The sequence below is a fragment of the Caretta caretta genome, chromosome 7 (genome assembly GCF_965140235.1).
Source record: "Caretta caretta isolate rCarCar2 chromosome 7, rCarCar1.hap1, whole genome shotgun sequence".
NCBI classification, from domain to species: domain Eukaryota; kingdom Metazoa; phylum Chordata; order Testudines; family Cheloniidae; genus Caretta; species Caretta caretta.
Genome location: NC_134212.1, coordinates 123,915,953 through 123,928,530, shown reverse-complemented (window position 1 = coordinate 123,928,530; position 12,578 = coordinate 123,915,953). Strand labels below are relative to the sequence as shown.

General features: G+C 44.5%; 1 protein-coding gene across 1 annotated transcript in view; it reads right to left on the bottom strand.

Moving 5' to 3' along the window:
* BTRC (beta-transducin repeat containing E3 ubiquitin protein ligase) overlaps nt 1-12,578 on the bottom strand; it is a 176,696-nt gene that overhangs the window by 15,891 nt on the left and 148,227 nt on the right. Inside the window, 5 exon segments of the mRNA XM_048859264.2 lie at nt 1,556-1,674; nt 2,095-2,344; nt 9,828-9,946; nt 10,952-11,089; nt 11,922-12,018. Of these exon segments, the coding sequence (XP_048715221.1) occupies nt 1,556-1,674; nt 2,095-2,344; nt 9,828-9,946; nt 10,952-11,089; nt 11,922-12,018 (723 nt within the window).

The following is a 12,578-nucleotide window of genomic DNA, read 5'->3' as shown; positions in this document are numbered from 1 at the left end:
TAGGACATCAAATTTCAGAAGTTACAAACTTCAAATTTCACATCATACCTCACCCAATTGAAGGCCAACATCTTGTATCTCATGTAAATTAAAATCAAACATACATCAAGACATCCACATAGATTACTTAGTAAGCTGCACTCTTATCACCTTCCCACAGATACCCACCCTCAACCAATGCTTGTGGAAGGCTGGCAGAGTAAGTGAGCAGGTAAACCTTTCACCATGACTTGAGGGCCACTGGACTTGGGTTCAGCTAAGATTCACTGCCAACTTTCATGAAATTATAGCACAATTTATCTATCAACTAGGAATTTTATTCAGTGTAAGAATAAGAGTAACTGTATTCCTCTTTAGGTTGATTACTGTACTGAAATTTTTCTTGGTTATTACAAGTGGTATTTTAGCTGATTTTCTAAATGCTGTGATATTTAACTATTTTCTACTCCCATTTCTTTTGGCTCTGAGTTTCAAAGTACCGTACAAAAAAGGATTTATTCAAATTCAAGTGCACAATCTTCTTGCCACACTTAAGAGTGTTTTAGAAAAACAGCACAATGTAATCACCCCCCATTTCACTGTGTAAAAGGAAGCAGGAGTCAGTGCTCTCTCAATCTGGCTGGTCCTTTTACTAGGTCATGTCATCAAGCAGACAGCATGCAAAATTTGGCACAGCACAATTGGTTCAATCACCTTGTGGTGTCACAGACAGGAGTGTCAGCTTCCTGTGGAATTCAGAGGAGGAAAAGGTGGCTGCTTGTGGGGAAGGGCGCCCAGCAAACAAGAGCCTCTGTATTCACCACTGACAACAGAGGACTGGTAAAACAAGAAAGCAGACAGTCCATTCCCAAGTTTCAGCTGCAGGGAAAAGTTCTCCTCTAAACCAGCAGGTGACAGGTAAAAGGGAGGCAACCCAACCACTCATTTGTATGATCCAGGCACTTACCACAGTCAGTTTCACGTCGATTCAAGTTTACTGAACAACGCTAGTTAAGGAGATAATGGTACATCCCTCTAGTTGCAGCTGCATGATGTACCAAGAAATCCTGACTCCCGGCATGAAATGGGTTACATCTCAGGCTGCCATTAGGGCAGCCAGGAAAGTGCAAGAGGGAGAAAACTGAACTTCATGCTCTCAACCAGCTATTCCAAACTATACCAGATGCCAAGCACCACAAGAGGAGTTTGGTGTGAGCCCAGGAGATTTCTGCAGAGGATTAAATGCTTCGTATTGCATGTCTGACCCAGCTTGCCAGCTATTTCACTCACCAAAACTGTCTAACCAGCCTGACTTGCTGATTAGTATGGCACTCGTGAGATAGGGAGGCTACAAAGCAATGCAGAAAAATGGCTTTCTATACCCCCCTTCAGTAGTTCACAGCATTCTACAGCAAAGGCTGCCCTGTTCCAGGGAAAATGGGCACAGATCATTTCGGATCAGCTCTGTTATTTCGGTTATCTAACTTCGGCATGTCCCAAGTGAACCGGAGACTATGGCCTTGCAGGAAACGAGAACACCGTGCGCAAAACTCCCTGATGGGAACTTGCCTCTCACCTGATAGTGTTATCTGAAGAGCCACTCACTACTAGCCGATCTCTGTACTGCAGACACGCGATGCCTCGTTTGTGGCCATTTAAGGTGCGCACAAACTCGCAGGTACTAGTGTTCCAGACCTGAGATGGGGAGAGAAAACACACAGGGCCTAATTATTAAGAGGTAACTAACGGAGGGGAGGGACCTGTGGAGAAACAGGTGTGTCCGGAATGTTCAAAAAGTCATCACAACCTCGAGGTCACAAGTCAAATTCAAGACATTGTTGCTGACGTAGGGAACACTACCTTACCAGTGACACATGGCTACAGACTTCTACAGTTAACAGACTGACTCTTCATACACAGAGCTTTTATTGTATTATATTAGGACTTGTTCCCAAACTAAACCATATCACTTTCGAAACTGATTAATAGTTTATGTATGAATTGGCTTTTTTCTGAGTTTTAACATCGCCAACTCTTACGTTCTCAGGAATCTGGTCATTCTTTCTGGTTAACAATGACAAGTGCTGTAAGTAAGCAACCTCTGAAATTTCTTACCTTTATAGTCCTGTCACCTGATGCTGACACAATGTACTTGTCATCAAAGTCCACTACGTTGACAGCAGCTCTGTGTCCTACCAGGACCCTCCGCAGGGTAATGTCTGTCGGGGAAGCCATGTCCCAGACGGCAATGGAACGGTCTTTGGAACAAGTCACCATCATGCCATTGTTAAAGCGCAGGTGAAGCACTGCTTCACAGTGGTGAATCAGCGTGTTTAGCATCTCGCCGGTATTTACATCCCACACCCTGAAATCCACACAATATTTCAAACCAATGGAAGGGAAAGAGGGTGAAAAAGAAATTACGTTTGATTTTTCTGCAGGAAAAGAAAAATCAAGTCTTTGGTTTTATTACAAGCAAACATCACATACTAAACCTAGAATCTGCTGAATAGTTCACGACAAGATATATCACATAAACGAGCTGATTACGAAAATATTAAAGGAGTCCAGCAACCAAAAAACCTGCAATGCAATTAGCCCCATAACAACAACACAGCAAAGCGTTTTGTAATGAAGTGACTGTGTAGTGCTGATGAAAGGTACCAGACTGACAGCCCTGGAGATTGAAGTCCCCTGTTAGCTCTGCCGGCAGCTCTCTCCACCCCCAAAGTTATGCCTATCTACCCTGACCTGGGGAGACCCAGTGCTAGAGGCAAGTTCACCCCCAATGGTCCATTCAAACTTCACCCTTGCTGCTGGGACTGCCAACAAAGGGGACAATTTTCTGTAGTAGCAGAAGACCAGAGTGTGCTTTTTCTTTGTTAGCAAATCTAAAAGAATCATTAAAAAAATTACACTATTGGGTTAGATGGGGTTCTAACAGCAGCAAATTATTTATCCTGAAAACACACAAAGGAACACTACTACGTTTCAGGAATTTGTTGACAAGGCAGAAATTAATACAGAGTTTTTATGTCAATTGACCATTAATAGGTATAGTCTATTACACACAAAGGATAACTTGTGGTTAAAAGAATCAGGAACGTGCTCAATTTAAAGAGCTTCTAGGACAGGCGTCGGGGATATTGAAGTTTAAAAAGCGACACAGTTCCTTTTGGTGCATTGTTTGTGAAGGTCTTTACCTCAAGGCAAAATTCCGTTCAGCAGCTTCCTGCAGCACTTCATCCCCTGAACCCCAGCTACACTAAACTCCAGCAGCATAATGGCTGTATTATCCAATAGCAAAAGGCTGTGGAAATTGAATCCCTCCTCCCTTAACGAAGCTTGCAATTAAACACGGCAGGATGTGAAGGAGAGGAAAAATGTCACTCATGGTTATGAAATACAAACGGTTGTTTCATATGCTACAGTAACAATGCCCACGTTCCATTCTATGAATCCGATGAAGTGGGCTTTAGCGCACGAAAGCTCATGCTCAAATAAATTGGTGAGTCTCTAAGGCGCCACACGTCCTCCTGTTCTTTTTGTGGATACAGACTAACCCGGCTGCTCCTCTGAATTCTGTTTTGTGTGCTCTAACCCACCATGAAACTCGGGCTGCAGCAACTCTCAGTCCTAAAAACCAGGGGTTTCTGAAGAGTGCATGCCACCTCCCATAACCCCTCTCAAAGAGACAGCTTTTCGAGTAGGCTCTGGATGCCTCCCTCCTGTCACAGGGCAAGCTTATTTGAAAATGCAAAGTGATACCTACTGTGATGCTGGGAGAGCAGGTGCCAGCTCACGTGAAGGTCCCCATGTGTGAACTGAACACTGACAAACATATACCTAAAAAAACAGGACTTGTGGCACCTTAGAGACTAACAAATTTATTAGAGCATAAGCTTTCGTGAGCTACAGCCCACTTCATCGGATGCATGCAGTGGAAAATGCAGTAGGAAGATTTTATATACACAGAGAACATGAAACAATGGGTGTTACCATACACACTACAGCAAGAGTGATCAGTTAAGGTGAGCTATTACCAGCAGAGGAGAGAAAAACAAAACAAAAAACCTTTTGTAATGATAATCAAGATGGGCCATTTCCAGCAGTTGACAAGAACGTGTGAGGAACAGTAAGGGGGGGAAAACAAACATGGGGAAATAGTTTTACTTTGTGTAATGACACATCCACTCCCAGTCTTTATTCAAGCCTAACGTAATGGTGTCCAGTTTGCAAATTAATTCCAATTCAGCAGTCTCTCGTTGGAGTCTGTTTTTGAAGTTTTTTTGTTGAAGAATTGCAACTTTTAGGTCTGTAATCGAGTGACCAGAGAGATTGAAGTGTTCTCTGACTGGTTTTTGAATGCTATAATTCCTGACGTCTGATTTGTGTCCATTTATTCTTTTACGTAGAGACTGTCTGGTTTGGTCAATGTACATGGCAGAGGGGCATTGCTGGCACATGATGGCATAGATCACATTGGTGGATGTGCAGGTGAACAAGCCTCTGATAGTGTGGCTGATGTGATTAGGCCCTATGATGGTGTTTGGTAGATGTGCAGGTGAACGAATAAACACCATTACAGACCTAAAAGTCGCAATATTACAACAAAAAAACTTCAAACACAGACTCCAACGAGAGACTGCTGAATTGGAATTAATTTGCAAACTGGACACCATTACATTAGGCTTGAATAGACTGGGAGTGGATCTGTCATTACTTAAAGTAAATTATTTCCCCATGTTTATTTCCCCCCCCCCCACTGTTCCTCACACATTCTTGTCAACTGCTGGAAATGGCCCATCTTGATTATCACTACAAAAGGTTTTTTTTTTCCTCCTTCTCCTCTGCTGGTAATAGCTCACCTTAACTGATCACTCTCGTTGTAGTGTGTATGGTAATACCCATTGTTTCATATTCTCTGTGTATATAAAATCTTCCTATTGTATTTTCCACTGCGTGCATCCAATGAAGTGGGCTTTAGCGCACGAAAGCTTATGCTCAAATAAATTGGTTAGTCTCTAAGGTGCCACAAGTCCTCCTGTTCTTTTTGCGGATACAGACTAACACAGCTGCTACTCTGAAACATATACCTGGAATCAGTCTGGCTCACCTGTGTGTTAGTATTTTTCAAATAGGCATTAGAATTGTAAGAATGTATTTAGACTTTACTGAATGCTTGTGAGTGAAATTAATCTTACTTATAGCATCTGTATCCCTTATTGTAAGGTAATATTTGAGTGGTTGTATTGTGAGGCTCTGTGACTCTGTAAATCCCAGACAGGAGAGAGACATTAACTAGTGTGAAATGCTGATCTCCAAGGAAGGTGTTAGGAGGTCCATCAACACCTGACAGACTTCTGTGGGATTATAAAGAATACAAAAGATGTTTGTTGTCCATCGCATCCCCCCCACCCTACATGAAGATGAGCCATGCAAGTGGATTCCTCCCATCAGCTGAGCTTGCAGCTCAGAACACATGGTGGGGGAGGGAATAATAAATCCCTAACAAGAAGGAACTGGATCTCTGTGCTACTTGGACTCTGGTGGCAAGGTTTTTAGGCATAAGCAAGAGGTCCCCAGTGCCCAGCCTGGGTTAGCCCTAATGGTCATACAGAGCTTGTTGACTATAGAAGCTTCTATTACTTTTTTCAGAGGAACAGCCGTGTTAGTCTGTATTCGCAAAAAGAAAAGGAGTACTTGTGGCACCTTAGAGACTAACCAATTTATTTGAGCATGAGCTTTCGTGAGCTACAGCTCACTTCATCAGATGTTTACCGTGGAAACTGCAGCAGACTTTATATACACACAGAGAATATGAAACAATACCTCCTCCCACCCCACTGTCCTGCTGGTAATAGCTTATCTAAAGTCATCAACAGGTGGGCCATTTCCAGCACAAATCCAGGTTTTCTCACCCTCCACCCCCCACACAAATTCACTCTCCTGCTGGTGCTAGCCCATCCAAAGTGACAACTCTTTACATAATCAAGTAGGGCTATTTCCTGCATAGATCAAGGTTTTCTCACATCCCCCCCACCCCCATACACACACAAACTCACTCTCCTGCTGGTAATAGCTCATCTAAACTGACCACTCTCCAAGTTTAAATCCAAGTTAAACCAGAACATCTGGGGGGGGGGGGGGGTAGGAAAAAACAAGAAGAAACAGGCTACCTTGCATAATGACTTAGCCACTCCCAGTCTCTATTTAAGCCTAAATTAATAGTATCCAATTTGCAAATGAATTCCAATTCAGCAGTTTCTCGCTGGAGTCTGGATTTGAAGTTTCAAATCCAGACTCCAGCGAGAAACTGCTGAATTGGAATTCATTTGCAAATTGGATACTATTAATTTAGGCTTAAATAGAGACTGGGAGTGGCTAAGTCATTATGCAAGGTAGCCTGTTTCTTCTTGTTTTTTCCTACCCCCCCCCCCCCCCAGATGTTCTGGTTTAACTTGGATTTAAACTTGGAGAGTGGTCAGTTTAGATGAGCTATTACCAGCAGGAGAGTGAGTTTGTGTGTGTATGGGGGTGGGGGGGATGTGAGAAAACCTTGATCTATGCAGGAAATAGCCCTACTTGATTATGTAAAGAGTTGTCACTTTGGATGGGCTAGCACCAGCAGGAGAGTGAATTTGTGTGGGGGGTGGAGGGTGAGAAAACCTGGATTTGTGCTGGAAATGGCCCACCTGTTGATGACTTTAGATAAGCTATTACCAGCAGGACAGTGGGGTGGGAGGAGGTATTGTTTCATATTCTCTGTGTGTATATAAAGTCTGCTGCAGTTTCCACGGTAAACATCTGATGAAGTGAGCTGTAGCTCACGAAAGCTCATGCTCAAATAAATTGGTTAGTCTCTAAGGTGCCACAAGTACTCCTTTTCTTTTTTCTATTACTTTTTGACACTTAAGCTTGCAACACATTTATGCATCTATATTTACCTGCTTTAACCATGTAAATAACTCGTTTCCTTTTCCTACTTAATAAATGTGTAGGTAGTTTATTGTAGGATTGGCTACTAGCATAGTCAGTGAGATCTAAGGTGCGACTGACCTCGGGTAAGTGACTGGTCCTTTGGGATGGAGTAATCTGAATATTGCTGTGATCCGTTGTGTAAAACAAAGGCAGGCTCAATTGGGTGGGGAGCTGGATCAGAGCACCCAAGAGGACTGTCTGTGACTCCATGTTTAGGCTGTTATAGCACCTGAAGAGTTTCTCTCTGATATTTAAGTTGGTGAATTCTAAGTATAGGACGCACAGCCAATTTGGGGCTTGTGCCCTGCTTCCTGACAGGGTACCCGGAGGTTGGTACCCATGCTCTTGAGCCACTTCAGGCAGCGTTACACCTGTCATTTGGGATATGTCCACACAGCTCTGGGAGGGTGCTTCCTAGTGCAGGCAGGCAGACACGCGAGCTCTCCTTGAGGTCGCACACTGAAAATAGGAGGGAGGCCACAATGGCCTCGGCAGCAGCTTGGGCTAGCCACCTGAGTACAAACTCCCCCAACTCCCAGGGTACATATTTGTAGTTTGAAGCGCTGACTGTACCGCTGTGGCCATGCCATGAAGTATACTAGCTGCTGTGGCAGAATACCTTTGGTGCCTACCAAAGGCAAAATTTGCTCTGCATGAGCCCAGGATAAGAGTTATTGCTGGCTTGGAAAATTTAACAGTAAGAAAGAAAGAGGGGATGAACTCACTCCCACCTTCTTTTGAGTCACTGCACCTCAAAGGAAATGCGATTTGGTGAAAACGCACATCACAGCTGGAGTCTCACATTCATTGTGCCCACTCTTTTCAATCTGAAAGCACAACTTACAACGTTCCCATCTCCGCACAAAGTTACGGAAACCACACGCCTTCCCACTGCATTTATTTAAAGGCATGTCTACCGTGCTCATCGCTGAGTTATCTGAGCACCAGGCATTGGCATTACAAAACCCTCCTGGGAAAATCACACCCTCACATTGCAGAACAACATAAGAATCTCACTCCATCCAGCAGACATCCAAAAAATGCCAGGAAGAGCTAGGCAGTAAGTATATTCTCCAGGGGAGGCCTCTCTCTTGCACTCGTGGGGAGCCAGGCATACTGCACTGTGCATGTGTGTGCATATGTACACCTTTATATCCGTCCATAAACAGCCCACACTTTATTGCTCGGTAGAGAGCACACAGCTGAATGGTAGGGGGTCGCAGCTATGCACTAGGGCCCAAGTGAATCTGAAGAACTCAGCCTGAAGTTCACGTACTAGTACATCATCTGGAGGTCAAGAATCCCAATCCCAAAGCCCTGCACAGATAGAGAGATTGGTAAGTAGTTCTGAGTAACCAATTCAGTGAAAATCATGGAGCCCCAGGCTGCGGAGACAGACACCCGTTCATGGTGGAAAGCACAAAGACGGCCGACTCCAGTATGTGAAGGAACGAAGGCTGTGGACTACAGAAATGTGCCATTAGAAAATCAGCAGTATACAGAAAGGGCTGTCAAACTGAGCAGGAGCTAGTGATCTAATGACTTACCTGGTCAGGCGGGTCCCTGAGATTTTGTATTGGAGAAACGTTAAAGTCCATCTGTACAGCCAACTGGATGAAGCCCTCCTTCTCAAGGGCTAAAAGTGTTCCATCGTTGAGCCTCTGGGGTCAGTGCACATATTTATAGATACAGCGGGAAATGAAGTATTCTAGGCAGTACCCAGTCTGCAGTTTGACCTTCCCACCATGGACTGGGAAACAACAGAGTCTTTCACATCGGTCAGCCTTTTCTTTTGTACTCAGAGTTAAACATAATGCTGCCCCATCCGATCTCAGCGCTGGTTAAATGTCCCAGTAAGAGATGTGGCATGAATTCTGGATTTATGCAAATAGTAGGAACCAACAGAACTCCCAGCGCCACAAGCTTGTGTGCGCAATACGCAGGGGTTGAATTTTAGGGTCACCTGCTTATGACTGGTGGCTTCAAAATGAGTTTCGGCAACAACAGAGAGGAGGAGCCTGCAGCCACGGGAACAGGAGCATGAGTGCAAATGCTGCAGAAAAGGCAAGTGACATAACTTTTGGCCTGCTTTCAACAGTGCTGCTTGGAGCTGCATAGTTCATACTCAAGCAGAAAGAGGGGACCTCCTACTCACACTGGCACAGGGAGACCTATTCTTCTGGCCAAGCTCTATCCTTCTTCCCCAGCCAAGGGAGAAATGTCCCTCCCCCCTTCCTGCTCTACACAATAGTGAGCTGGTGAGTCTCTAGTTCAACAGCTGAACATGTATTTCCAGATATTTTCATTTCGTGAAGTGATCTCATTACAATTTTGCCCACTCTAGTCTCCTGAACTAGGCCCTGTGACCTTCCCATCTGGAGAGTAGATTCTAACTTGAACTGTCCAGCCTTGCAGCATGGGTTTGGCGATGAGCGAAGAGAACAAGGTCATAGAGTGGTAAAAAACCATTTAGTTGAAATTTAATAAAGACACACAGGGAATCTAGCCAGGCATCTTGTGTTAAATCTAATGGAAGAGGTGTGGCTAAAACCCCTGCATGGCTTTGAAAACCTAACCAAGGTCTTTAAAAAATCTCTACCCCAGGGCAGATTCTTAGTAAATTCTTAGTAAAAATTCACAAAAGTCTCCTTAACCCAGCTTGGAAATCTCCAGTCTTTGCTTATTTTCCATTTCCCTGTAATAGGCAGCAACACTTGAGTGGCAAATTGATTTTTAAACAAGTAGGGCTTCTTGCTAGAAAGGAGCTCACTGGGACGACTCCGTGAAAAAGGCTGAACAGAGAACAAGTAAAAAAAATCTTTTCAGTACCGTCTGAGGGCACAAAGCTCAGTTTCAGAAGTACATACCTGACGGTTGAATCAGAAGATCCAGTAATGATCACCCGCTCGTCATACTGCAGGCACAAGACGGAACCTGTGTGTCCAGTCAGAATTCGCTTGCATTCCAATGTATTCTTATCCCAGATCTAGGGTGGCAAACAGCCACAAACAGCCTGGTAAGTAAGACGTTCATCACTGTATAAACGGTGTCTGTTGCTGGGCTGGCTGTTTCGGTTTTTATTACATACTGTTTGCGGATCGAGCTTCCTTAGTAGCACAGAATGCACTTTGTTATTCCACGGGAGCTTTGGTGCAATATAAAACATTCTTAATATCTCTGGTTTTAATATAAATACAGGCTCTACGCTTCTCATCAGGGAACAGGGTCGCCTGTCATGACGGGAGGACCAACAACACTGCTAGCAAAGTCCGTTCTATAAGGAAGCGGAGCATTTCTTGCCAGGTGAGACAGATTTACAGACGTTTCCGGGGGAAGGCTACCTTGTGTGCGCCAAAGAAAAACTCGCCTGGGCTAGTCCAGTGTTTCTCAACCTTTGTGACACCAGGGACCAGCTTGCTGCCTTCCTGAACGGTGTCAGGGAGATTGCAGGGACTGGCGCTGGTCCACGGACCCGTTGTTTAGAACTGCTGGGCTAGAGCACCTTCTAAAAAGTCTCTTACCAACTGCTTCCTCCCACACTGAAATTAGGACACAATATTCATAGATTCATAGATATTTAGATCAGAAGGGACCATTATGATCATTCAGTCCGACCTCCTGCACAATGCAGGCCACAGAATCTCACCCACCCACTCCTGCAATAAACCTCTCACCTATGTCTGAGCTATTGAAGTCCTCAAATCGTGGTTTAAAGACTTCAAGGAGCAGAGAATCCTCCAGCAAGTGACCCGTGCCCCATGCTACAGAGGAAGGCGAAAAACCTCCAGGACCTCTTCCAATCTGCCCTGGAGGAAAATTCCTTCCCGACCCCAAATATGGCGATCAGCTAAACCCTGAGCATATGGGCAAAATTCACCAGACAGATACTACAGAAAATTCTTTCCTGGATAACTCAGATCCCACCCCATCTAATATTGCTCATGAAGCCTGCTTTACACACCCTAGCTTGGCCACCTTGGGGAGTTCTCACCTTGATAGTGTTGTCTCGCAGGCCACTTACTATCTTCTGATCGTCATACTGTAAACAATAAACCCCTTTGCTAGTTTCACTCCGGCAGTGGATTCTCTGTAAACTGTGCCTTCCACACCGCCAGTTTGATTCTATTGTCTTGGGGACGGGGAGCAGAGAAGAAAGAGAAGCAAATTAGAGAAAGTCCTGTTACACTTCCCAACAAGGCAGCCCATTAGATGATACAGCATGCTCCCAAGGGAAGTGGTGGTGGGGGAACTAAGGCTAGAGTGATTTATAATGACAAAGTGCTGGAGAGTATAGCATGGTGAATGTTGTTGCATGGGCCATGTTGGGGATCCACAAAATGACCTAAAAGGTTTTTTCCATCTCTAACTTCTGTGACTCTGTGGAGCGTTCAACAAGAGGACGCTCAGTGACTAAAGAAAAGCAAAAAGATCTAGATCTAGCCGGTGGTTATATGGCCTCAGTGATCAGAGCAGCTGAGCACCTCTCCTGCAATTAAGAGTTCAAGCACAGACAAGAGTTGGTACCTTGCACAGAACTGGTGCCACATGTTTGATGCCCTTCTCTTTGAATTTCACGGACTGTCCTCTCCGGCAATGCACAGGTCTCCCTGGCTCAGCTCTGGCACCTCACCACAACCTCTCACTAGGCCTCACTATTTTTTCATAGAAAGAGCCATGAGATGCCTGAATGCTGTCCAGCTGCTGCTATGACACCATGTATGCTGTGCAGATTCACCAGAATCTGCTACTTTAAATACATCTGACAGCTCATGCAATTACATTCAGGGAAGGGAGTCGCTAAGCCCTATGATCTTTATTTGACAACTCCAAAACACGTGAATTTGGGGCAAAACATATGTATGCCATGTGCAACATTTATCAAAACCAGTGTGAGGGTTTTGCTGACATTTTAACAAATCAGAAAGTTAAAAACCATACAAAATGAAACGTTTGTTTCTTACCTCTATGTCCTGTATAATTTTTGGATAAAGTGCTCTATAGAAGGAGTTGGGTGGGGCAGTCCCATCAGGTGGCTTATTTTTAAATAGATACTGTCCCCTGGAACACAAGAAACATTTCCCATTCAACACAGTCCACTTTTCAGCAGTGTTGGGCAAAGGTTTCTAAGGCACTTTACTAGATGCATTGCTGACCGTAGGGGCAGGGGACTGATTAGCATTCAGGCATGGTGGGCTCAGTAAGCACTGTTTGACCTGCTCTGTGACTGGGTTGTATTTGGATACGTGACAAATTCGGATATGTGACAAATTCAAAACAGGTATTAGCAGACACCTAGGGAATTTCAAATGTGTAATGCATATAGGTCATGAGCCACTATTGCCCAGTATGTGAGTAATAGTGGTTCATACGTCCCCTGGCTTCTGTAGCTACTATGTGTGTCACTTTTAAAAGAAGGGGATCAAACCTTCATAACTGCCAGTGAAGTGGGGGAGGGTCTGCAGGGAAGGCCAGCAATGGGAGAAAACTAAGGAAGGCAGGCCCCCCAAAAATATGTTACGTGCCCAAGGCTTGAAAGCTGCATTAGCAGGAGTGACATCTGCTTTGGCACATGGACATTTTACGGCTGCTGCTAGATTCTGGTAAGCAACATTTCATTA